This window comes from Lynx rufus, unplaced genomic scaffold (assembly GCF_022079265.1).
Source record: "Lynx rufus isolate CCGP_SWC_20201006 ecotype Redwood Valley unplaced genomic scaffold, mLynRuf1.p SCAF_2, whole genome shotgun sequence".
In the NCBI taxonomy this organism is placed as follows: domain Eukaryota; kingdom Metazoa; phylum Chordata; class Mammalia; order Carnivora; family Felidae; genus Lynx; species Lynx rufus.
The window spans coordinates 57342620-57369690 of NW_025814834.1; the positions used below are offsets into that span (position 1 = coordinate 57342620).

The 27071-nt window shown below is 34.3% G+C and overlaps 1 protein-coding gene across 1 annotated transcript in view; it reads right to left on the bottom strand.

Moving 5' to 3' along the window:
• Positions 1-2010: 2010 nt before the first annotated feature.
• Positions 2011-27071, bottom strand: part of MTX2 (metaxin 2) — a 65745-nt gene continuing 40684 nt past the window's right edge. Inside the window, exons 4-10 of the mRNA XM_047084995.1 lie at positions 21307-21379; positions 16922-16998; positions 15580-15672; positions 15035-15073; positions 14524-14649; positions 13363-13439; positions 2011-2455 (exon numbers count right to left, since the gene is read on the bottom strand). Coding sequence (XP_046940951.1) covers positions 2272-2455; positions 13363-13439; positions 14524-14649; positions 15035-15073; positions 15580-15672; positions 16922-16998; positions 21307-21379 — 669 coding nt within the window. The 3' untranslated portion in view covers positions 2011-2271. The remainder of the gene's footprint in view (positions 2456-13362; positions 13440-14523; positions 14650-15034; positions 15074-15579; positions 15673-16921; positions 16999-21306; positions 21380-27071) is intronic.

Below are 27071 nucleotides of genomic sequence, written 5' to 3' on the forward strand. Positions count from 1 at the left end.
ACACACACACACACACACACACACACACACTACTAGAATACTACTCGGCAATGAAAAAGATTGAAATCTTGTCATTTGCAGCAACGGGGACAGAACTGGAAGGTATTATGCTAAGTGAAATAAGCCAGTCAGACCAAGATACTGTATGTTTTCACTCATATGTGGATCTTGAGAAACTTAACAGAAGACCATAGGGGAAGAGAAGGAAAAATAAGTTACAAACAGGGAGGCAAACCATAAATGACTCAAAAACAGAGAACTGGGGGGGGGGGGAAGGTTGGGAAAGCGAGAAAAATGGGAGATTGGCATTGAGGAGGGCACCTGGTGGGATGAGCACTGGGTGTTGTATGTAAGTGATGAATCATGGGACTCTATTCCCAAAGCCAAGACTATACTGTATATACACTGTTAGCTAATGTGACAATAAATTATTAAAAAAAAAAAAAGATAAAGATTAAACAACTTAAAGAAAAGAGTCTAGATTTATATACTGAAGTACAAATGGTTCTGGTTCAATTAAATGAATGTTATGGTAATATTAAAAGAAAAAAGCATTGGGGTGCCTGGGTGGCTCAGTTAAGTATCCAACCTACTCAGGTCATGATGTCTCGATCTGTGAGTTCAAACCCCATATCCAACTCAGAGCCTGGAGCCTGCTTCGGATTCTGTGTTTCCTTCTCTCTCTGCCCCTCCCCCACTCGCACTCTGTCTCTTTCTCTCTCTCTCTCTCAAAAATAACCATTAAAAAAATTTTTTTAATTAAAAAAAATCACTAAGTACAAAACAAGTATACAAAAATATACACCAAAAAAAAAAGGTCATAAAAATTCTGCAAAAACACAGGTAACTTGGGATTTTTTATTTTAAGAATATACATTACAAAACTAGTTCAGGAAGGCTATAAGTAGCAGTATAGTCCAAAGAGAGTACCCAAAGTTTATGTGGGATTTAGACCAAGGAGAACCCAATATATCCCTTATATGGTATAAATCTATGATCTTGACAACAAAAAGAAGTGTAGCGTTCGCTAAAGGCCAAACCGATGCCAGACTGCCTGTGTTTGAATTCCAACTCTGCCACTTGCTTAAAACTCTATAACCTTGGGCAAGGCATTATTGCTTTCTTGGTCTCCATTCCCTCCTCTGTAAATTGAGGATAATATCCCTCATATTGTTTTTGTAAGGATTAAATGAAGTAAAAATGCCTGGTATTACACAGACAGAAAATACAAATGTACAATTATTCTAGATATTTTCAAGAATTAACATGATTTTCACATCTCTTTATAGCATCCCTGGTTTTATATAAAATACGAGAAAATTTGAAAGGGACAAAACATATAATCCTTAGTACTTACATATAAATTCCTGTTGATACCTCGGTGAAAATTATACTCTCTTCCCCACAAGAGGAATGAAACATCATTAAAATAATCTTGTCTCAAAAAAATAAGGTCCTTGAAACTATCCATTTATCAAATATAAATTATAGCTGCTCTGATGAGATGTTTAAAAATTCAAGGGGTGCCTGGGTGGCTGTGTCGGTTAAGCGTCCACCTTTGGTTCTGGTCATGATCTCATAGTTCGAGAGTTTGAGCCCTACATTGGGTTCTGTATTGACGGCTCAGAGTCTGGAGCCTGCTTCAGATTCTGTGTCTCCCTCTCTCTCTGCCCCTTCCCTACTCATGCTTTGTCTCTCTTCCTCTCTTAAAAATAAACATTAAAAAATAAATAAATAAAAATAAATAAAACTTCAACTAGGTTTAGATATGAAGAATGCTCTTAAACGGTAATCTGTTCCAGGATTTAATTGCCTTGCAATTATTTACATTTTCTGAGTGCATGTTTCTTAAGAACATTTTTCCCATGCCTAGGTTCACCATGTACCTATTAAAGTAATCTTAAAAGTATGGAGCATAAATTACTCGCCTTAGAAAAGACCGTTTATTCCATGTAAAAAAACTCAAGAGTGGCTTTCAGAAAGATCAAAAGGAAATAAATACACCAGCCATATAGTTCTTTGAGCTTTATTTTTATAGGCATACGTTTCAAGGAAAACAAAAATTTCAAGATATAGAGTACAACATAGCAAATGAAATCATTCAGAATTGCTTTAATTAAGAGTATAAAGTACATGTATAGGATACATTATATAATTTACTCTGAGGTTTCAAAAAGCAGTATTTTTGGTTTTAAAATTCTGATATCATTTACTAGGTCTTTCACATATTTCAAGTTAATTTTTTTTAAATCACTAAATTAAGACCTATCTCTAAGATGATCTGATAGATGAGCTGCCTTTACCACGGTCTTCAAAATAGTGCTGTTCAATTCTTCTACAGAAAGCAAGGAGGTTGCTATAGTTTTTTACCTTCTCGGAAAGTTCATCATTGGTCAACTGTGTGGTAAGAATGGTATACAAATGGCCAAATACCAGTGCATCTAGTTCAGTAGGCCTAAAACAAAAATAGAAATGAGAGTAACATGAACAGCATTTAACTTGTATGGTGGAATATACACTACTTTTTAAAACATTCTATTCATCTATTTAAAAGAAAGTCACATGAGAAATAAATCCTACCTCAACTTGATAGAATTTATTTTGTTTTTACTTGGGAGTTTCTTTTGTAAGACATGAAAAAAAAACTTTTTAAGTTATGATTTGCTAGTTGTGTGACTTGCTTTTTAAAGTAGTAAGACATTAAAATAACCTTGGCACAATTGTTTATATTCGTTTTACTCATTAATTTATCCATTAAACAGGTCTCCAATGCGCCAGGAACTGTGTGCTAGGTGCGAGAGCTACGAGAACACCAAAGATATTCTAAGACATGGGACACAAAACATAAATTACCACAGCACAATTTAGTAAGTGCTGTAATAGATGTATAAACAAAATGGTATCGAAGCACAGGATTTCACTGTGGTGCGGGAACAAATAACACCTGATTACCCAATCATGTATCAAAAACAGGATTTAATTTTAACTTTACCACTTTTCAAGTAACTTAGCTTTCTGAAAGAGAAATAAACATAGCTTCAATAAAAAAATTTCCAGGGTTTTTTCCCCTTTAATTAAATATTAGTAACAAAAAATTGAAATTTATCTACCTCACTACTAACGGTCTATAAATGAGGCATCACCAAACTACATTATATTAAAATAATTGCCAGCACAATCTTACTAAAGGGAAAATATCATCATAATTAGGAGCTAATTATTGGTGTCAGTCCCATAGTGATAAAGCTTTTGAGAAAATATGTGTTAGCCTACCTAAATGTGAAAGTATGTTGCAGTGATCTGGTTTAGAATAGATTTTGGGGGTCCATCAAATCTAAGTATGAATCCTAATTCTGCCACTTCCTTTCTAGCTATGTGGCCTTGATCACTAATGATGAATGACCTCATGCTGCTGCACGGCTTTAAATACCTCTTTATGCCACTAAGTCCCCACTCTTTGTCTCCAATCCCAGTCCCTCTTCTAAATTCCTGAATCATACACATATACATACTACATAACATCTCCGCCTGAATGGTGAATAAGCATCTCAAACATGCTCATCTCATTTCCCAAACTAAAAGGCACCACTAGCCTCTCAGCCATCTGCACCAAAAATCTCAGGGTTACTATTGAGTCCTCTCTTTCTCTTGCCCTCATATCCATTAGCAAGTGTTGTGAGACACAACCGCCAAATACGTCCTGATTACTACTAATTCTCTCCCTCTGTTCTCATCTACTCTGAGCCACCATCATCTCTCAGCTAGACCACTGCCTAACGTTGGCTCTATTCATTGTCCACAGAGTAGCCAGAGTGATTTTTGGTTTAAAGTAACCACACCGTACCACTCCAAGCATAAAATATTCCAACGAATATCCATCCCACTTACAGTAATATGCCAAACTCATTACATGAAGCATGCAAAGCCTAGATGACCTGGCCACTGCTTACCTCTTCAGCTTCATCTCCCACCACTGTCAACAATACTAATAACAGCCTTGCTTCTTCCATCCAAATGTAACAAACTCAAGCCCATCTTACGGCCTTGACACAATTATTCCTGCTGCCTCTAACACTCTTCCCTTGACTTCACATTGCCAGCTTCTTATTTTTCAGAATAAGGTTTAAATGTCACATCTTAAAGCCTCCCCTGAACACCCAAACTAAAGTGGACATGCAGTCACTTATTACCACGTGATCCATTTTAATTCTCCATGTGGCACTTAATACTATCTAACATTTGTTGTTAGGTGTCTGTCTCCCTCTACCAGGGAGATCTTCTCTACTTGTTTCCTGCTGTGTCCCCAATACTTAGAACAATGCCTGGTACAAAGTAGGTTCTTACTATGTTTTGAATGAATAAAAAGGTGATGCACTTATATTACCACACTATAACTGTGTTCACGTGTTTCCCCTCATTATATTCCAAGCTCTTTAAAGATAACACTGCATATATCTTTTATATCCCCAGTTCTTGGAAAAGGATCTCAGGAACTGAATCTGTATATGCTGGATGCAAACAAAGAGAAATGCATCCTGCCTAAGGTATGCAGGATATTTAATTTTTCAATAGTGGTTATTCACATTCTTTCAAAGCCTTTCCTTTTTTGACAGATTCATGAAGAATTATTAGTCAGGTGAGGGTAGCCAACGTGTCCTTGGACTTAATAGCACCATGATCCTATCATATAAATGAAGAATCAATAACAAAGGGATGCCTGAAAAGAACCAGAGATATAGAAGGTGGACAAATGTAGAGCTGAGGCACTTTGGGAGAATTAATATAAACACTAACTCTTCCATATCCCTAAACATATTTCTTAAAAGATGTATCTTATCTCACCAATCTTTCCTAATTCCTGTTTAGGATTAACTACTCTTTGCTTCTTGAATTAGATAATGAAAAAAAGGTGAATTTATTTCCTGATGCAAATTCCAGTGGTATAGATGGGCATCCTTTATCAATAAATGAAGGCTCTGAGGGAGTTCAAGCATAAGTGTATATTCAAACTAGAGTGGTCTAAAAGTACCCCTGAAGTGGTCAAAATGTTATTTGCTGCAAATAAACATCCACGTAATTCAAAAGTTGCTGAATTATACAGGTAATGAGCATACAGAAATTGATCTTATGTTACATAAAGATAGGAACTCTTTGGCAAGTTACTTTAGAACATCTAACAGGAAGTAGAATACAATATACTATATCAACTGAAACACACATAACTTCTAATGTGTATTTTTTGTAATCTTTACAAATTTCAGCCATTACTTAATTATATATATATGACATATAAATTACCAATTCCTACAATTCTTTCTTTTTAAAAAGTACACCTGTGATAGTAGTTACACAACTGTATACCATTACTAAACATCAGAGCTGTAAACATAAAACTGTCAATTTTACTATATATAAATACCATAACAAACCTAATTTTTAAAAAAATTTTTTTAAGTTTATTTTTGAGAGAGAGAGAGAGAGCGTGCATGTGTGAGCAGGGGAGGGCAGGGTGGCGTGGACAGAGGATCTGAAGCAGATTCTGTGCTGACAAGCAGAGAGCCCGATGTAGGGCTTGAACTCACAAACCATAAGATTGTGACCTGAGCCAAAGTAGGACACTTAACTGACTGAGCCATCCAGGCACCCCTAAACCTAATTATTAATTTTTTTAAGTGTATTTATTTTGAGAGAGAGAGAGAGAGAGAGTGCATGTGCATGCACAAGCAGGGAGGGGCAGAGAGAGAGGGAGAGACAGAATCTCAAGCAGGTTCTATGCTATCAACCTAGAGCCCAATGCAGGGCTCGATCCCATGAACCAAGAGATCATGCATGACCTGAGACAAAATCAAGAGTCAGAGGCTTTACGGATTGAGCCACCCAGGTACCACTAACCCTGATTTAAAAAAAAAAAAAAAAAGGCAATAAACTCAGAAAATATTTGCAATTCATATGCAAGCACAAAACACACACTTTGCCCAGTATTTCTACTGAATTAAGAGCCAAGATCCTGATGAACATCCAGTTTTAATAATTTTTCCTAAACCATATATAAAGAAAAACAACATTTCTACCCTTCTGTTAAGTAGTGGATTGTAATTTGAATACTGATAGCAACTCTCCTCCTAAGATTTTTAACATCTTTTATATATATTATTACATCTAGCTTTATAGACTTTTTATTAGAAAAACATTCAAAGGTCATAAATACATTTTTAAATTCCTTATCTTGCATTATCATTCTTCCCACATTTCTGTTGGTTATTACTATTCTTTTTTTTTCCTATTTTTATTGAGAAATAATTGACATGTATCATTGTATAAGTTTAAGATGTACAGCATGGTGGTTTGACTTACATATATTATGAAATGATTATCCCAAAAGGTTCAGCTAATATCCATCGGTTATCTAATATTCTTTCATTTGAATATCAAAATAAAAATACTGTAAAATGTGAATGTTTTCTTAATCTTTCCCATTTAAATTTCTCTGCACTCAACTTTTTTGCTTTATTATGACTGCATATTTCTTTCTTTCGGATACCTTTTATAGTCAGTTCAAACACATTAATTTTGTCTCAGTTTTCAAGTAGTTTTTCTCTCCCTTACACTACTAACTTGCCATGTCTTCATACTCTAGCAATAATCTACATATTCTTTCTTTATATACTAATCACTGATCTTTAAGACTGTCATTCAAGTTTGTAAATCAAGTCCCTTGCCAGCCTTTTTTATATCTAACCTTTGAAATTTTAAGCAATTCCTCCTTAATTTTCTCAGGTGGTGATTTTTAAAATTACTATCACTAAAGTATAATTGACACACAATGTTAGATTAGCTTCAGATGTACAACATATTGATTCAACAATTGTATACATTATACAATACTCACCACAACTACAGTCACCATACAACATTATTACAATATTACTGACTATATTCCCTATGCTGTACTTTGCATCTCCATGACTTATTTATTCTATAACTAGAAGTTTGTACTTCTTAATTCCCTTTATCTATTTTGTGTATCTTTCCCATCCACCTCCCTTCTAGTAACTGCCAATTTGTTTCTGGGTTTAAGAGTCTGGTTTTTTTGTTTATTTGTTCTGTTTTTTTTTTTTTCCCCCCAGATTCCAAATGTAAGTAAAATCATATGGTATTTGTCTTTGACTTAGCCTAATACCCTCTAGGTCCATCCATGTTGCTGCAAATGGCAAGACCTCATTCCTTAAGATTAATATTCCATGTTATATGCATACATATTATATATAGTATATTTTAATTATATATTATGTATATATACATACATATATACACACTTTCTTTATTCATTCACCTATTGATAGATACTTGGGCTGCTTCCATAATTTGGGTTTTGTAAATAATGCTGCAATAAATAATAATATGTATCAACAATATTTATTATCAACAATTATTATCAACAATAATAAATATGTACCTTTCCAAATTAGTGTTTTATTTTTTGTGTATGTGTGTAAATACCCAGTAGTAATATTACTGTATATTTCTATTTTCAATATTTTGAGGAAATTCCATACTGTTTCTCACAGTGGCTACACCAATTTACTTTCTCACCAACAGTACACAAGGGTTCCCTTTTCTCCATCCTCACCAACACTTTTTTATTTCTTGTCTTTTTGATAATAGCCATTCTGACTGGTGAGGTGATATCTCATTGTGGTTTGGATTTGCATTTCCCTTATGATTAAGTAATGTTGAGCATCTTTTCACGGGTCTGTTGGTCATCTGTATGTCTTTTGGAAAAATATCTATTCAGGTCCTCTGCCTATTTTAATCAGATTGGTTTTTTGATGTTGAGTTGTAGAAGTTCTTTACGTATTTTTGATATTAACCCCTTATCGAATATATCATTTGCAAATATCTTCTCCCATTCATTTTGGTTTTGTTGATGGTTTCACTGTGCAAAAACTTTTTATTTTGGGGTAGTACCAAGTTTATTTTTTGCTTCTGTTTCCCTTGCCTGAGGAGACATATCCATAAATATGCTGCTAATGGTGATGTCTAAAGGATTACTGCCTAATTTTCTTTTAGTTTTATGGTTTCAGGCCTCACATTTAGGTCTTTAATACATTTTGAGTTTATTTTTATGTCTGGTGTGAGAAAGTGGTCTAGTTTCATTCTTTTGCATGTGGCTGTCCATTTGGCACAACACCATTTATTAAAAAGACTATCTTTTCTTCCTTTGTCATATTGGATATTTTTACCTCCTTTGTCATAGATTAATTGACCATACATGCATGGGTTTATTTCTGGGCTCTCTATCCTGTTCTATTGATCTATGTGTCTGATTTGGTGGCAGTACCATACTGTTTCGATTACTATAGCTTAGTAGTATATCTTGAAATCTGGGATTATGACGCTTCCACAGCTTTGTTCTTCTTTCTCAAGATTGCTTTGGATGTTTGAGGTTTATTGTGGTTCCATACGTATTTTAGGATTATTTGTTATAGTTGTATGAAAAGTGTTATTTGTGTTTTGATAGGGATTGCATTCAATCTGTAGATTGCTTTGGGTAATATGGGCATTTTAACAATATTAATTCTTCAAAACCATGAGCAGACTATATCTTTCCACTTGTTTATATCATGTTAAATTCCTTTCATCAATGTCTTATAGCTTTCAGGGTATAGGTCTTCCACCTCCCTGGTTAAATTTATTCCTAGGTATTTTTATTCTTTTTGGTGCAACTGTAAATGAGATTATTTTCTTAATTTCTCTTTCTGTTACTTTGTAACTAGTAAATAGAAACACAACAGACTTCTACAGATTAATTTTGTATCCTGCAACTTTACTGAATTCATTTGTCAGTTCTCATAGCTTTTTGGTAGAGTCTTTAGGATTTCTTATATATATTATCATGTCAAATGCAAATAGTGACAGTTTTACTTCTTTCTTAACAATCTGGATGTCTTTTATTTATTTTTCTTATCTGATTGCTGTGACTAGGATTTCCAGTACTATATTGAATAAAAGTGGTAAGAGTGGATATCCTTGTCTTGCTCCTGATCATAAAGGAAAAGCTTTTATTTTTTCACAACTGATGTTATCTGGGTTTTAATATATGCCCTTTATTATGTTGAGATATGTTTCCTCTATTCCCACTTTGTTGAGAGTTTTTATCATGAAGAGATGTCATACTTCGTCAAATGCTTTTTCTGGATCAACTGAGATGACGATCATAAGGTTTTTATCCTTTCTCTTATTAATGTGATTTAGCACACTGATTGATTTGAGAATACTGAACCACCCCTGCAACCATGGAATAAATCCCACTTGATCTTGGTGAATGATCCTTTTAATGTACTATTGAATTCAGTTTGCTAATATTTTGTTGAGGATTTTTTTGCATCTATGCTCATCAGAGATACTAGCCTGGTTTTCTTTTTTTCCTTTTCTTTCTTTCTTTCTTTCTTTCTTTCTTTCTTTCTTTCTTTCTTTCTTTCTTTCTTTCATTTTGATAGTATCTTTGCCTGGTTTTGGTATCAGGCAAAGATACAGATCAGAAAATCTATAACGCTGGCCTTATAGAATGAATTTATAAGTTTTTTTCCTCTTCTATTTTTTTGAATAGCTTGAGAAGAAAAGGTATCAACTCTTCTTTAATGTCTGGTAGAATTCACCTGTGAAACCATCTGGTCCTGGACTTTTGCTTGTTGGGAGTTCTTTCATTACTGATTAAATTTCTCAATTGGTAATTTCCTTATTGAATAAACCTCAATAAAATCCAATTCCCCTCTGAAATCTTTCATCTTAAGATTCCCATGTGTAATTTTTGCAGCATTTCTTCAATATCCTTTCCCATCAGTATACGAAGGTTTATTTTCAAGTTTTACCATTTAATAGTTAATAACAATACTCTTTCTTTTTCAAATATAACTCTTCTTCCAATTTCTCAAGTTAAGCTAGTTTTTGTTTTTGTTTTTTTTACATTTTATTTATTTTTGAGAGACAGACAGAGCACAAGTGGGGAAGGGGCAGAGAGAGAAAGACACAGAATCCAAAGCAGGCTCCAGGCTCCGAGCTGTTAGCACAGAACCCGATGCGGGGCTCGAACTCACAAACTGCGAGATCATGACCTGAGCCGAAGTCGGACGCTTAACTGACAGAGCCACACAGGCGCCCCTCAATTTAAGCAGTTTTAAAAAACACTTACTGAGCCTCTGCTACCAAATAGGTTTTGTTTAGAAAATACACAGACCTGCAAGGAGCTCATAAATGCTTTACAACAATGTAATTCATTCATCCTGACTATACTTAGGGGGAAAAAGGTAACATAAAAATAACCCTTTAAGAAAAGTTTTACTTTTTCATTCCAAGTCCATGCTCACATGAAAAAGAATAAATGACCCAGTAGTCTTTCAGTAGGTGTCTTAAAAGAGATCACATCAGCAAGATAGCTTATATATAACAAGAAAATACAGATTTTGTTTAACTGCATTTCAGAAATATGATTTAAAGATTTAAATGCTACCAACACTATATACTATTAAGAATAAAGAGGCCACCTGATGTTAATAACTATCTTGCATTATTTCTAATTTCTTTCAATTTCACCTTCCTTTTTTCTTTCCACCATTTGTCTTCTTTGTCCTCTTTTCCCAATTCCTATTCCTGCTGCAGGATTTCCCTCATCTCCCTTTCCCCTTCTCTCATCAAGTACAACTACTGAGTTTCTTTCATGAGTCCTCTCAACATCCCCAGAAGGTAAGCTAGGAGAAAATTTTATTCTAATTTTAGAGGGTAAGGGGATGATACACGGGGAAATAAAGTAACTTGCTGAAGCCTGGTATATATTAAAGCCAAGAAGAGAATTCAGGCCACTGGCCTGGAATCCAATACTACCTTATCTAGTAGTATCTTAAGTATCTTAAGCTAGTGCTCTATTCACTAAGGTAAGGTATCTCACAAAGTAATGATTCCTGACACATAAAAGAGAAAAATTCTGTCATATCAAAGTGAAAATACAAGTTACGTTTTCCTAATTCCAGTTCAGCATTAGACAATGGGGTAAAACTAAAGTTAAAAATAAAATCTATTCATTTTTCAATCATTAGGGGAAAATGTTTATGTAAGTCTCATACAAGGTAAAACTATTTCAGAAACCTACATCTTAATATTAAACAGTTCCTCCATAGCAACCCTTGGTTTTCTGCCTGTTCTAAACTTTGAATTTTTCATTACAAGTTTAAATATAATCGTACCATTATATGAAAAAAAAATTTCTTTCTATTGCCACTAAATTACATGCTAAATGATACCTGGTTATGAAATCCCTGACACTGAGTCAAATGAGAAAAATAAGATATATTCTCTTGGCCTCTCATGAAGATAGCATGTATAACAAAACTAACTCCTAACACATAACAATGCACTTCAAACAATAAAACACACCTCTTCTGAGTGTTTCAACCCCTAAGAATTCCTATATCAGCAAGACAAGGAACTACTTGATACTAACATGTGGATACATTTCTTTAGTGTTAGAGACACACAGAGATCTGTTGATCTTTGAGGCACATACAGAATCTACATTGCAAACATTACTAACATGGCTGTAGAAGCTTTACCTACCAGGATTTCACGGTATGAATTCTTTGACCTCTGTGCTTCAGAGATCAACAGACTCCAAATTTCAATTATAGGTAGTATACTTTAATATAACAAATACTTTTTCTTTTTTTTTTTTTTTTGAAATTTTTTAACGTTTATTTATTTATTTTGAGAGACAGAGCGTGAGTGGGGGAGGGCAGAGAGGGGGAGAGAGAGACAAAATCTCAAGCAGGCTCTGCGCAGTCAGCGCACAGAGCCCGACATGGGGCTCAAACCCATGAAATTGTGAGATCATGACCTGAGACTAAATCAAGAGTCAGACACTTCACCAACTGAGCCACCCAAGCATCCCTTCCTTAATATAACAAATATTTCTAAGCTATCACCACAGTTGTGTTTGTTACAAATATTAATATCTATACCAAAAGATGTTTGACGTGGCTACAGAAGATGACTGCCTAGAAAGATATAATAAACAATAGCAAATAAACCTTTTTAAAATTACCAATCTAAAAAGCAAAAATTTGTATTACAGAGCCAAGAAAAGTCTAGAATTTCTACATAAAACACTGTGATTAAAATGCTAATTTAGGCCCATCTTAAATTGTATCACAGGTTGATTCTGACATATTAAAATTGTAACATTTTTTAAAAAATTTTTTTAATGTTTATTTTTGAGAGAGCGAGCCCGAGCGAGCAAGCATGAGCGGGGGAGGGCCAGACAGAGGGAGACACAGAATCCAAAGCAGGCTCCAGGCTCTGAGCTGTCAGCACAGAGCCCAACAGGGGGCTCGAATTCACAAACCAGGAGATCATGACCCGAGCGGAAGTCGGACACTTAACCAACTGAGCCACCCAGGGGCCCCAAATTCTAACATTTCTTTTAAAAAAGGAAAATTCATTCTTTGCCTTGATACTCTTTTCCAGATTACAAAATAATTCTGTCTTAAACATGAATTATTCAATTTACATATACATACATACATATTTGACCTACATCCTTCATACTCATTTCTGTGCTTTACAAATATTTTCATTAACTTTTAAAATTAAAGCACAACTTACAGACCTATTTTTTTTAATTTTTATTTAAGTTTATTTCTTTATTTTGAGATAGAGAAAACCTGTGGGGAACACGCACAGAAAGGGGGACAGAGGATCTGAAGTGGGTTCCATGCTGACAAAAGAGAGCCCGATGTGGGGCTCGAACCTACAAACTTCAAGATCATCACCTGAGCCGAAGTCGGACACTTAACCAACTGAGCCACCCAGGCACCCCAATTTTCATTAACTTTTAAAAGATAAGTTCATAATAGTGTTTGTCCATCCAACAATGTTTTTAATGGTTTATTTTTATTCACTCTTCTACTCCCCAGGGTATCACCCTATATAAAAAAGTATAGCTACACTTCATGTTTTAACAGTACTTTGCAAATGCAGAATTTTATTAAGATTATGTAGTTCCAAACACAGCATCTGGAACTACCCATAGTAGCACCTCTATCCTATCAGACAATAATGACTGGTTTACATGTCTGCCCTGAAGACAAATTTTTAACGGCAAGGGCTACATTTTAGAAATTTGAGTCTCCCAGAGCCTAGAGCTGTGTCTGATAGCCAAGAAGTGCTAAGTAAATGTCTAATGAGGGCAAAAATGAATTTAAATATACCAAAATCTTTCCACAAATACTGATAAAACAATCCCTCTACGATAGAATAAGTTTGTAACCTAACAATATAGAAAAGAAACTCAAAAAAGATAAACTTTCTTACTGCTTATTGAAGAAATATGGTTGTGTTCCCAGTCTTTGAGAAAGTGCTTGACAGCACTGGTCTACATCTTCTAAGACCTAACAAAGGCAACGGACCACAAAGAAAAATATTTAAATTAGCAAAACAATAAAATGTGTCTAACAGTCTGCACCACAGTTTATAACAAAAATATAAATATAGGTAACTTTTTATAATATATTTAAATTGGACTACAGAACACATACAGAACATAAGCCATATTTTTTTTCATAAGCGATACTTTCTATATAACAAACAGGAAGACAATGTGAGAACAGCTTTCCTTTAAACACAAGTACACTTACATTACTTATAAGGATTACTATCAAGAAAGTTTTTCTCAAAACTCCACACCCTACAAAAATGTTTTCCTGAATCCATATATTCAAATGATCTTACATATATTAAAAAGCTTGTTTCATAAAGATGACACTACTGACCTACCATGAGTAAAAGCATATGAGTGGTCTTCCTGCTAGTGGAGATGGATTTATGTCATTTACTCAATCCCTATTCATTTACCCAATCCCCCTGGTGGCCAATGGCACACATCGGTAAACTGGCTGCTAGGACTACGCGTAGCCTTGGAAAAGAGACATCAGTTTAATGACTGAATTAGTTCAATCTCATGACCTTGACCAGATACGTATTTTTTTAATTTTGCTACTTCAGTAAATTTAAGATTAAAAAAAAAAAAAAAACAGATATATTAAGCACTGTATTTAACAGGGTTTTTTTTGTTTGTTTGTTTGTTTTTAAATTCTGATGTTGCAGATCTACATTTACTGACATAAAAGATGCCCACGATGTACTGGTGAATGGGAAAAAAAAAATCAGATTATAGAGTGACAGGTATAACATGATCCCATTTAAGGCAAGTGTTATTAAGAGATATCCAGAAGAATGTTCTCCAAATAGCAGTGGCAATTTCTACGTGGTAGGATTTCAAGCAATCTCTATTTCCTTTTTGAATTTTTCTGTGTTACGTAATTTGTTTATAAAACAAATAAAAACCACTTCAAGTCAGAAAAAAATAAGAGCAAAAATTTTCTTAATTTTTTTAATTAAAAAAACCTAAATATAAAAAATGAATTTCTTAATGCATTAAAGTTGAGGCTTTTGTCAACTTCAGTCTGAACTCACCTGGTCCAGAGTCTTGTTACCCCATCCAATAGCTTTCATCTTACGTTTGACTTCCCACTGTTTCTGGTAGGCCAAAATATGATTCAGGGGCCAAGGGTAAGGAGATCCATATCTAGCATGAGTGATCTAGAACAAAAGGATTTTGTTATCAACACGATTCTTTCTAAAAACAATGCCTGTTTTTACAAACAGAATACTCAGGAAAACATATTTTCAGAACACAAACACAGCAATCTGAAAAAAACACACAGCTAGCAAGCTAAAAAATTAAAATTTTAAGCCATTCCCTTTAAAAATATATAAACTTTTATGTACTTTGCAACCAGTTATATCAAACGATGACACATAGCTTCCCTAAAATGTATGTGCAAGCAAAATTAAAGTAAGTGAAAAACTATATCACTAATGGTATAAACCACAATGTTTCATTTATGAGCAGGGACTTAAGATTCTGAGCAAAAGTGTTTTCTCATTAAATTTTAATTAAGATAAATGCTGCAGAACCACTCACCTCCCCTACTGTAGCTTCATCACACCACTGAAGATACAACTAGGAACAAAAGAACAGTCACTAGAACTTTAGAACACCAAAGAGAAAATGGATAAAGAAAATTATTTTCTGCCATGGTGATTTTTATGAGCCAACCCTATAAATGTCACACGTAACACAGTTTCCCTCCTTTGGCTAATGTTGCTATACAGAATTATTAAATTTAATTGATGGTAGTACTGAATAAAAGTATTTCTTATTCATATAGTAGTGTATCTCTAAATATCATCAAAGTATTTTACAGATATGAATGAAGTAAACGTCCCAAGCCCAAAGTCAAATAACGAATGGGCAAGAATCACTCCTTTTTACAAACAGAAAAACTAGATCTGAAATGCCAGGCAACTTGTTCAAACATAATAACCAAATAATTCCAGGAACCATCCTAGTCCGAGAATTGACAGACTATATTCCTATTTCTCAATAATTTTAAAATAACCCATAAGAAAGATTATCTTTTGTAAGAGGAAAAGCTTATTTTCAAGGCCTATTATCTTCTATTATACCTCTGCAGTCAACAGCATATTGTTGACTAATTCCATGTAGGCTTTCATTTCTGCTTTTTGGACTTCATCCAGTCCATCACTAAGAGAATGGCCCTAAAGGGAATTTAAAAAAATTTAAAAGAGCATCGTATTAAATAGAGAAAAACTTTCAGTTATCTTACTACCAAATAATATAACTTTTTACATCAATGGTTTTATGACAAATGTCCAATAAACTTCTAGAATATCTCCTAAAATTTTATATGAAAAATCATTAATTATCTGCTATCACTACAAAATATTAGTAAGTAGTATTTCTATGCTATCATAAAAGTGTATCTTTCAATGGACAAAATTAAATTTTCAATTATTTCACAAAAGAAGAAAACAAGAATGATCAGTAAACCTTTTTTTCTAAGAGACTAACCTTATTAGTAATAAAATAACTGCTGGAAGATTGACATGTGTTACTTATAAAGTGGTCAAAGTTGAAAAAAATGTTAGTAAACGTATAGGGAAACAGACATTAATTTTTAAATTCTAATATACTATAATAATGAAAAAATGCATAAAATGGTATATCCTTTAGTTCAATACAACCATCTGTGGTGAGATTTTAAAAATGCACACCCCCTTTAACATCACAGTATCACTCTTCGGAATTTATCCTAAAAAGATAATCTGACGAGTTTACAAAGGTGTGTATAGAAAATATTTACCTGAACACTCAGTAAGAGCCAAAACCTGACTACAACTTAATGTGTCCATCAATAAAGACTTAAGTGAATAAGTTATAATACATCCATATAAAGGAATACTATACAAGAATTTAAAAGGATGATGTATTTCTGTAGTCATTAACATGGAAGAATTTCCAAACATATTGATGATTTTAAAAGGCAGGTTGCAAAATAGCACATAATAGTAAGATCTATATTTTTCTATATATGCCAAGAAAAAGTCTGGAAAGATGTTCCCCAAAATGTTAGTGGGGGGTTGTCCTTTATAAGTATTAAAACGTAAGCTGAATAATTCAAATTCAACTTCCAAATATATCCTATATTTCCTTCTCAAAGGTTAACTCAACATTTTATAACAACCTAAGTTTTCATTTATGACCAAAATTCTCATAAGTGTAAGTTAGAAACTTATCTACCATTTTGTAAAGATCAAATTACATCTTTTGCCATTGATTTACATTACGGGGGAAAAAAACTTCCACTTTAGAAATATTTCTCCACTAGTTTATATTGGCATTTTATGAAACTAGGTTAAAATCAATGTAAATGTTAAGACATGCTAAAGAATGATGAATGACTTAAGAGTAACTGTGATCAAATATATTTAATATCTTTTTTATTACCTTTGCTTTAACGAATTGGACTATTGGACCAAGTTCTGATACTACTTGATTTCCTACATGAATAAAAGGTACTTTACCTGTTGAGGAAAAAGAAATGTATGAAAATACTTTCAGTAAATTAACATAAAAATGGAATGTTTTATTAATATACTGCTCTTGTAATCCTGTAACTTTTGAAAATTATAAATGTGTATGTTAAATTCTATAAACTATTTTTTTAAGTTTATTTACGTTAAGAGAGAGACAGAGACAGAGAGAGAGAAGAGAGAGCATGAGCAGGGGAGGATTAGAAAGAGAGGGAGAGAAGATCCCAAGCAGGCCCTGAGCTATCAGCATGAAGTCCAATGTGGGGCTAAAACTCTCAAACTCTGAGATCATAACCTAAGCCAAAATCAAGAGTTGGACACTTAAATGACTGAGCCACCCAGGCACCCCAAATTCTATAAACAATTACTAATTTTAAAAGAAAAAAAGGAGATTCATTTCTAGAATTCTCACCTGCATATAGTAACCGGCCACAATAATATTCCCTTTGCAGAACTAACACTGACAAGTCACTCTATAGCAGTAAACACTAATTATTCAATTTACACGAATAGGCAGGACATTGGTTCACAACCACTGATAGATTTGTAAGAAATGCAGTGGGTCTTTCTCTTCAGAGTTCAATGAATCAATCTATTTTTAAACTACATTTAAGAAGATGACTTCTTTTTACATCTACTTTTAAACCTCAGACATGTAAGTTCAATATCTTAAGCACATAACGGTACATTAATAAATGTCTTTGACTCAAAAAAAATCAGGAATTAAGAGAATTAACAATCTTTGAAGGTATGCTAGTTTATGAATTCTAATACAAAGTATGTTCCCAGACATATTTGGGGGAAAAAAATAAAAGTATGCTTATAAAAACTGGCTTCTCTCTATAAATGTCACATTAAAAAACTAATATTTCATTTTTATAAAAACTAATAGTTGACAAAATTATCAGAGAGGATAATAGTCTCCAAACAGCAATGAAGTTCACCCCAAAAGCTAGAGGATGAAATCTGCTGTCAGACCTAATTCAGAGTTCACACTAACAGCAGGCTTCTTCATGGTCCTTTTCAACAGATTGACTCCTCTCGGCCTCATGCAGACCTAGGGTAAAGGATGAGGTGCACAGCACCAACAAAAGCTTCACCTACATCCATAAAATAACGTGCATTATAAGGGAAAGGCAGGCCTTCGGGGAAACAACTCTATTGATGTATTTAGAATACATTTCCATGATACCAGTATAAAAACACTGCATTCCACATACCTTTCTTCTAATCTTGCAAAGGTGAGAAGAATTTATTTGGGTAAATAAGTACTGGGTAAATAAGTAAAATTAGTAAATAAATAAAAACTAAGTAAAAAATAAGTACTGGTAAATTTATTGGGTCAGTAAGTAAAAAAGTATTGGGTCATAGTGTTTTTTAGCTTGAGATAAAATCTTTGTTAAGTACTATAATGCTAGAAATAGCACAGGTCGTCTGAGATAAAATGATCTAAGAATGAAAACTATGTGTGGATAAATGCCTAGACTAAAGCTATTTTTAGGGCATAGCATTTTGAAAGCAAAGTGTACTTCTCATTTTCAATAACCAGTTTGGTTTGTATTTTATTTCTTTTCTTAAAAATACTTTGAGTATTGGGCACTGGGGTGGCTCAGTTAAGCATCTGACTTCGGCTCAGGGCATGATCTCTGGTTCGCAAGTTCTAGCCCCCCATGGGGCTCTCTGATCTCTGCTCTCAGCACGGAGCCCACGTCAGATCCTCTGTCCCCCTCTCTCTGTCCCTTGCCCGTGCATGCTCTCTCTCTCAAAAATAAATTAAAAAAAATATTTTTTCAGTATTGTAGATTATGAAGCAGGAAAGCAGAGTACTCATACATCTCTAAATATAAAGATATATATAAAAATCAAGGCAACAAATTAGAAGTAAATAATGTTTTTTGTCACTAGCCTGACTTAAAGTGGAGCCAATGTTGGGGTGCCTGGGTGGCTCAGACAGTTAAGCATCTGACTCCTGATTTCAGCTCAGGTCATGATCTCAAGGTTCATGAGTTTGAGCCCTGCCTTGGGCTCTGTGGTAACAGCACAGTCTGCTTAGGATTCTCTCTCCTCCTCCTCCTCCTCCTCCTCTCCCTCTCTCTCTCTCTCTCTCTCTCTCTGCCCCTCCCATATTCATACGCACTCTCTCTCTCTCTCTCAAAATAAATAAACAAACTTAAAAAAAAGTGGAGCCATTGTTACATCCTTATTATTGCAAGTACCAGGCAAAAGCACAGTGAGACATTTATTCGCTGGCACCAATCAAAGACCATTAAAAAAAAAAAAATCTGAGGGCCCTATTTCTTATTTTATGCAAAATAATCATTTTTTCAACTTTTGTTTTTAAGGGCTCCTGGCTGGCTCAGTTGGTAGAGCATGCAACTCTTGATCTCAGAGTCATGAGTTCAAGCCCTACAATTGGGCATGGAGCCTACTTAAAATAAAGATTTTTTTTAAAAAGTGCTTTTAAAAAAGAATTTTTGTCTTTAAAGGAAGCAAGAAGAAAGCAAGCAAGTTTGTAGATTCAGAAAATATTAGAAACAAAAAGAACCCCGGATACCATCTAATGCAATCACCACATATTACAGATGAAGTCACTGACACTCATAAAAGAGAAGGGAAATTTCCCAAGGAAACTGTTAATAAGTGACAAGGTCACAGAAGGATTAGAGTAAAAATTTCGTAGCTCTTAGCCAAGCAGTCTTCTGATTACTCCATGATGCTCTCTGCTTTAAAAATCTACTAGAACAAGATCATTCCAACAAATAAAACATCCCTTGATCACCCCAAATCATATGATGAAAGAGAGTAATACTAGTCATATGATACAATTTAAATAAATGCCTTAAGAGAAAGTGCCATTTTCATCTACTTATGGGAGACTCCTCCCTATGAATGTACATATGTATATATGTATGATTTGTAGCCTCTATAGTATTTGTCTTTCAAAATATCACCTAGGTGATACTTAGTACAGTCATTTTAGGAAACAGGTGGATGAACCACATGGCTTTTCCTCATTTGCCAAGGATAGTAACTTTATATTAGATTATTAACATTTTTGTATGAATAGCTACACTCTTTTTGTATGACTACATAAAGGAAAAAATGAACAGAACCCAATATAATTCATTTCACCAGAATTCAGAAAGTTTATAAAATTTCTATACAAAAATAATAGAAAATGAGTTAATTAATGTGCTTCAAGAATCTAAAACATGTCTATGTTTACAAATCTAGAAATTCTTTTATGGAGATGTTTTAAAATGTATATTCATAAATCTATAAATGTAGATTATTAATGTACGATTAATATGAGCGATTCTGTGTTATTACTGTAGCAGCAAAACCATAATTATAATCCATACCAATTTTAGTTAATATTTATCAGCTTTGTGGCACTATATTTTTTATATTAAAAATTATCTGAACCAGGGGCACCTGGGTGGCTCGGTTGGTTGGACGACCAACTTCGGTTCAGGTCATGATCTTGCAGTTCATAGGTTCAAGCCCCATATCCGGCTCTGTGCTGATAGCTCAGAGCTCAAAGCCTGGAGCCTGCTTCAGATTCTGTGTCTACCTCTCTCTCTGCCCCCCTCCCCTTCTCACGCTCTGTCTCTCTCTCTCTCTCTCTTTCTCAAGAATAAATAAATGTTAAAAAAAATTAAAAAATTAAAAAACTGAAAATTACAATTAAAAAAAATTTATCTGAACCATATTTATTTAAAATTGTACCCTAATCTACTAATACATGACACACAGAAAAGGCAACACTGATTATAAAAAATAGCGGAAAGACTAAAATCTTAATAAAAAGTATTTTAAAACCTGTTGAAATAAAAATAAAAAAGAAATAATTAGAAACCAAAAGCTTTCAGAGATGACCTTAAGATCTTTGACAAATTAATTATTCCACACTCTCTTCTTCCCTCTGAATAATAAGAGGACATAGTTTAGAGAAGTGTGTTTAATAATGAATGGATTCATTAATATTAAAATTTGTTTTCTGAAGTGGAAACAGCACTATGTAAATAAGATTGGGGATATCTGAGATTATGTATTTTCTTAATATTTCTTAATATTTACTGTGACTTTCCACTAACCATCTATGACCGCAGAGTTGAAATGAACAGCCATGTCCGCCCAAAGATTATCAAGTTTACAATTGTTACTTCATAAAACCATGGGAAAAGTCTTCAAAGGGTAAACAAAACAAAAAAATCTAGGTACAAACTGAACTATCACTACAATTTCACCAATACAGAATATTAACAGAGAATTAAAAAAAAAAAAAAAAAAACTTACCAGATGGAGACATATATTCTGCATTTGCCCTACAAACCACTTTGACAGGCAGGTTACACATTTGCAAAAAGGCCTGCAAGTCAATACAAGTATAATTAGCCTAGTGAAAGTAGATATATATTTGAACAAAACTTTTTACTTATTTTCTAAACTTGAGCAAAAGCTCATAGAGTAACACTTTATTGGAAAAGAATGAATCAATTTAAAGTAAAATACTTGTCCGAACAAAATCAAATGTCATTTCAGTGCTAAAAAAATCAAGGACTTAGACACCAGTAAATGTATGTATGACACTTAGAGCATTTATACACACTTTAAAAAATGTAAATTATCCACACTTATTTTATTCCATTAGTTTATATAAGTCAGCAATACTATGTATTGGTTTAACCTTCTTTAATAGATGACTATAAAGTCCAAATTTTACAAGGTATTGCTTAATTCCACTATTCTTTACAGGATCTTCATCTTTGTCTTAGAGGAAAATTCTCAAAATGTTATTTTTGCTACTTCCAAGTTCTCTCTTATATACTCAGTATTCTAATGTGTAGCTTTATGCTTACCAATTCACTTTTTAAAGACATAAGTTGTTGGTTTTCACTGTGTTTATAAGTAACAAAAATTTCACAAGCAACTTAAATGTCTAACAATAAAGAACAGGTAAATTATTTACGGTGAATCCAAATCATGTAATGTTATGCAATCACTTTTTAAAAATCACGAATTGTATCTTCACACGAGGCTGCATGAAATAAGTTTATTTCCCAGTCTTCCTTACAGCTGGATGTGACCAATGTCTAAATTCTGACTAATGGGACTTAAAGTTCTGGGCAACGGCTGGGAAGTTTCTCCAAAAATAATGGATATGACCGCTCCTCTGTTTTTCCCTCCTGCTCACTGGAATATGAAAAGGATGTCTACAGCCACAGCAGTCAAACCCAACCATGAAGCAGAAGCTGAGAGAAGATGGCAGAGCAACAAGGGGAAAGATGCCTAGTTCCTTGGTAATCACCGAACCTAGATTACCTGTGTTTATAAGAAAAAGAAATAAACTTCTATCTTTTCAAGTCTCTACTATTTGGGTCCTCTATAACTCCTAGCCAAACCTAATTCTAACTGATGCACCAACAATTACTGTGTCTAGCTTTAAACCCCACCTCAACCAACCAAAAGCTGATTCTGTGTAAGTGCACACTGTCATCTAAATACCATAACCTGTGCTTCCAATTTATAATAGTGAACTACTTGACTGACCCACAGGTATAGACTAGGATCAAAATTATGTGGAAGGCTTATTAAAACACAAACTGTTCAGAACGGAAGAATTAGAGACAGTAAGTATCAACAGCTCTTTCAACAAGAATGGATGAGAAGAAAAGGAAGAAGGGAATTAGAAGGGTCCTCCTTCTATTAATATGTAGTGGTACTCGATGAGGGAGAAAGGTTGAGCTTGAAAAAAAAAGACAGCAAAAACACACTGAAATGATAAGAAACAGGGAGAACAACAGGCATACAAGATCCATGAGAAGGTAAAAAGGGATGTAAGAGCACAGGTAGAGGGATCTGGTTATTTGTCAGAAAACAGGACAGCTTGCTACTCCAATGCAAGGGGTGGTCAGTGTCAGTGGTAACTTCAAGATGCTGAGCAAGAAGGACAAGAAAATGAGAATGCTCACATCCTGTGAAATGGGAGACGAAATCATCTGCTGAGAATGAAGGCATAAGGGGATTGAGGCCTTCAGAGAAGAACAAAAAGAATCTGAAATATTATCTTAACATTATCTTCTCAAATGTTTGGATAATATTCCCCTGTTAACAATTACAATACTCTAAAAATAGTAAATATGGTATATTTTGCTAAACTAAATGTATAGTGGTAACTGTACTAATCTTTATTCCAAAAAGCTATATTTCACCAAAAAAAATTAAGCAAAATGGTAATGTTCTGCAATCAAAGCCATGTTTCCAGTCCTGTGAATTTTTAACTTTTTTACTTTTTTTTTAACATTTATTTATTTTTGAGACAGAGAGAGACAGAGCATGAACAGGGGAGGGTCAGAGAGAGAGGGAGACACAGATTCTGAAATAGGCTCCGGGCTCCGAGCTGTCAGCACAGAGCCCGACGCAGGGCTCGAACTCACGGACTGCGAGATCATGACCTGAGCCGAGATCGGACGCTCAACCGACTGAGCTACCCAGGCACCCCTACTTTTTTACTTTATAAAAAAAGGTTAGCAATTTAGCAATGCTCAATTCACCACAGACCTCAATTGGTGACATAATTCTAGTTAGCCAAAGATTAATTTTACAACATTTACTACAATTAACCTTCATCCTTCATTCAGAAGAAATTTTATAAATTAACCTGCAGTTTATAAGGAAGTCTGATGTCACAAACAGAACGTTTTATCCAAATATTAAAAATGCAAACCAGAACATTACCATAACTGTCTTTGAGAATATAAAAACTTTAAATCCAAACCAAGCTTTGATCCAAACAGTGTTCCTCCTTTATCTTGTAGGATGGAAGAAAATTTCTGAGAGGTCCCAAAATAGAATTTTCAATTTTCGCTTTCACTTTCAATCTCCTTCTTAGGTTGGAATGATGCACCAACCTAAAACACATTTTATTTTCAATTCTGAAATTGCAGTCTGCATATTTTTATTCCCATGTGAATCCAAAGAAAAATGTAGTTTTAATTATAATAAGGAAATTAGGGTAACTCAGCTAACTCCTATTCCTCCGCTGGACATTTTATTCCAAACTAATTCAAGTGATTAATAATATAAAATAATCTGCACCAAAAACTTAGCACATACTATCAGAATAATGTTCAATAACTGTGCTGTCCAATATGGTAGCCACCAGTCACCGGTGGCTATTTAACTTAAATTTAAATTAATTAAAATTCAATAAAATTTTTAATTCAGTTCCCCAGTCACACTAGCCACATTTCAAGTACCCTATAGCCACATGTGGCTAATGGCTACCCATATTTATTGGTATGAACATTTACATCATCACAGGAAGTTCTATTAGACAATACAGATCTACAGCAATGGTAATCAGTGCACAGAAGACATCTTAGCAAGACAGGCTGACATCATCTGAAAGTGATCAGGCTAAATATTATAAAAACAATCTGCACAATATGAGAGTGCTCATAAACTCTGCACTTGATCAATCAACTTTTGATGACAGTGACACATTAAGCACCATAATATTTTCAATTAAAAAAAAAACTAAACTAAATAGGGTTTATTCTGAGCAACTCCAACTGATAAAATGATGAGATAAATTTATTAACATGTGAAAACTAAGAATTTAAGAATGAATAAATTAAACCTACAGCCAATAAATATATTTTCTTTGAATGGTAAGGAATTTTTAATTTTTTTTTTAATGTTTATTATTATTGAGAGAGAGACACAGAGCATGAGCAGGGGAGGGATACAGAGAGGGGGAAGAGCAGAATCTGAAGTAGGCTCCAGGCTCTGAGCTGTCAGCACAGAGCCCAACGCAGGGCTCGAACTCACAAACTGTGAGATCATGACCTGAGCCAAAGTCAGTCGCCTAACCAACTGAGCCACCCAGGCGCCCCGAATGGTAAGGGATTTTTTAACACACACACACATATACACACACAGAACCCAGTACCTGACTTCTAAACTCTGAAATTTAATAAGCTTGATGTAGTTTCAACATATTAAATAAATTAAATTCATAACATCAAAAAAAATTCATTGAAGCAATGTTGATACATTTTTTTTATTTCCTAAAAAATATAAAAAGTAATACCAGATCATGGATAACTAAACATAAAGAACTGAAGTTACACATTTATCTCTGTAATCCTCTAAAAATCTACCAAAATAACAGTGAAGAAATAGAAAACTGATAAACCCAGAAAGACACAAAGAAGGGGAGAGGAGACCAAAGCAGACCAGAAATATCTGCCCATTTTTGTCAGATGGAAAGCAGACTTAGGGCAGAGGAAGCTGAAACCCAAGAGCATGCAGAGGAAAAAAATCAATGTGTCCACATCACAGAAACTAGGAAGATTCCAAAACTGGAGGCACCACGTACCACAGAGGGTGGAGGTGAGGTAAAGGACTAAAAATAAGAGTGGCTGAAAGTGTGTATAAGTATCACACAACTAGTCCACCCCCAACCTGGTAGGAGACAGAGGTCCATTCTCTGAAGAAACCCAACCAGAGAGACTCCTGACTCAAGGCTCAAGCAGCACAGCAGGGCGGAACTGGGTGGGTTGGGGCTGTTACACTGAAAAGAGGAACATGAAGGCAGAGTGTACGCACAGACCAAAGAGACCCACAGCACCCCCTCTCCCCTCTCAGCTCTCATGCTGGTAACGAATTTGAGTACCTCCAAGATAAGAGAGATAACTATAGAAAAGCCCTACAAATGCTGATATGATAGTAGGGGTGGGAGAGGTTGGGACAGCCGCCAACAAAAATGGCAGCTCACTGTGCAATCAGTCTACAGTGAAGTCCACACGTCAAAAAGTCCCTCATCTCCCCATCAGCTTTTTAGTGTCTCACTCTTAAATATAAATTGTTAGGACAGATCAATAGATGCTTGAGGAAAGCCTCGAACATAAAATACAGAGCCAAAACAAGCCACAAAAAAGGAACTGACAGGAAACAAAAAATACAGAGAAGACAACTTCAAAGAAAAATTATAATGGTTAATATTTATTTAGCACTTACTAGGCACCAGGTACTTGCATAAGAGCTTTGTCCGAGCGGTAGGTACAACAAATATGCCTCTTTTAATATGGGAACACACAAACATATAAAGAGGTTAAGGGATCTGAACAAGCATATAGAAAGGAAGGAGGAAAGGAGGGAGAGAAGAAGGGAGAGAAAGAAAGGAAAGGAAAGGGGAAAAAAGGAAAACGAAAAGTGAACCATACAAAGGAATGAGCAGATAAATGACAATGACATTCAGTGTCTCAAAGAGCAACTCTGAAAGCTCGATGGTAATACAAGGGCTTCAAAAAATCTTGTCAGCCTAAAATTCTACATGCGGCCAAGGTATTAATGAAATGTGAAGACAGAATAAAAACAGTACCACATAAGCAATGTCTTTACATTTTTATTGCCCATGTATCCTTTCTCAGGAAGCCAATGAAGAATGTGCTGTACAATAAAAATAATAAACCAAGAAAAAAAAAAAGAATACAGGATCCAGAGAATATGGGGATCCAACATAAAAGCAAAAAGAATTCCCTGGATGATGATGAATAGCAGTCATAAGAAAACAGCCCTGCAGCCAACAGAGGAAGGAACTGTTCCAATTAAAGCAGAAGGAACAGGAGTTTCCAAGGTAGTATTTCTGAGAGAAAAGACAAAAAGGATCTGATGTATTTGGCCACTGTGAGGGGGAGTAGTATAGATCAGTCAGAGTTTAAGAGAGAAAACTACTCAAATGAATTAAATAAAACAATTATTAACCCAAGGGGAGGAAAATCATAGAGAAAGAATATGTTCATAGTACACTGAGCCACTCAATTGAGATCAACACTTATATTCTAATTATAATGTAAACACTGAATATTAATTTAATCCAAAAAGTGAAAACACTATTGGGAAGATGGAGGAGAGGGAGGGGAGTTGTAAGAGGGGAATTGCAAAATTTTTAAATGATGTAGTAACATAAGCATCTTACTTAAAAATACAGAGGTAAATACCTGGAAAAATAATACAGCTAAAAGAAATGAAAGTAGTTATCTCTGGATATCCAG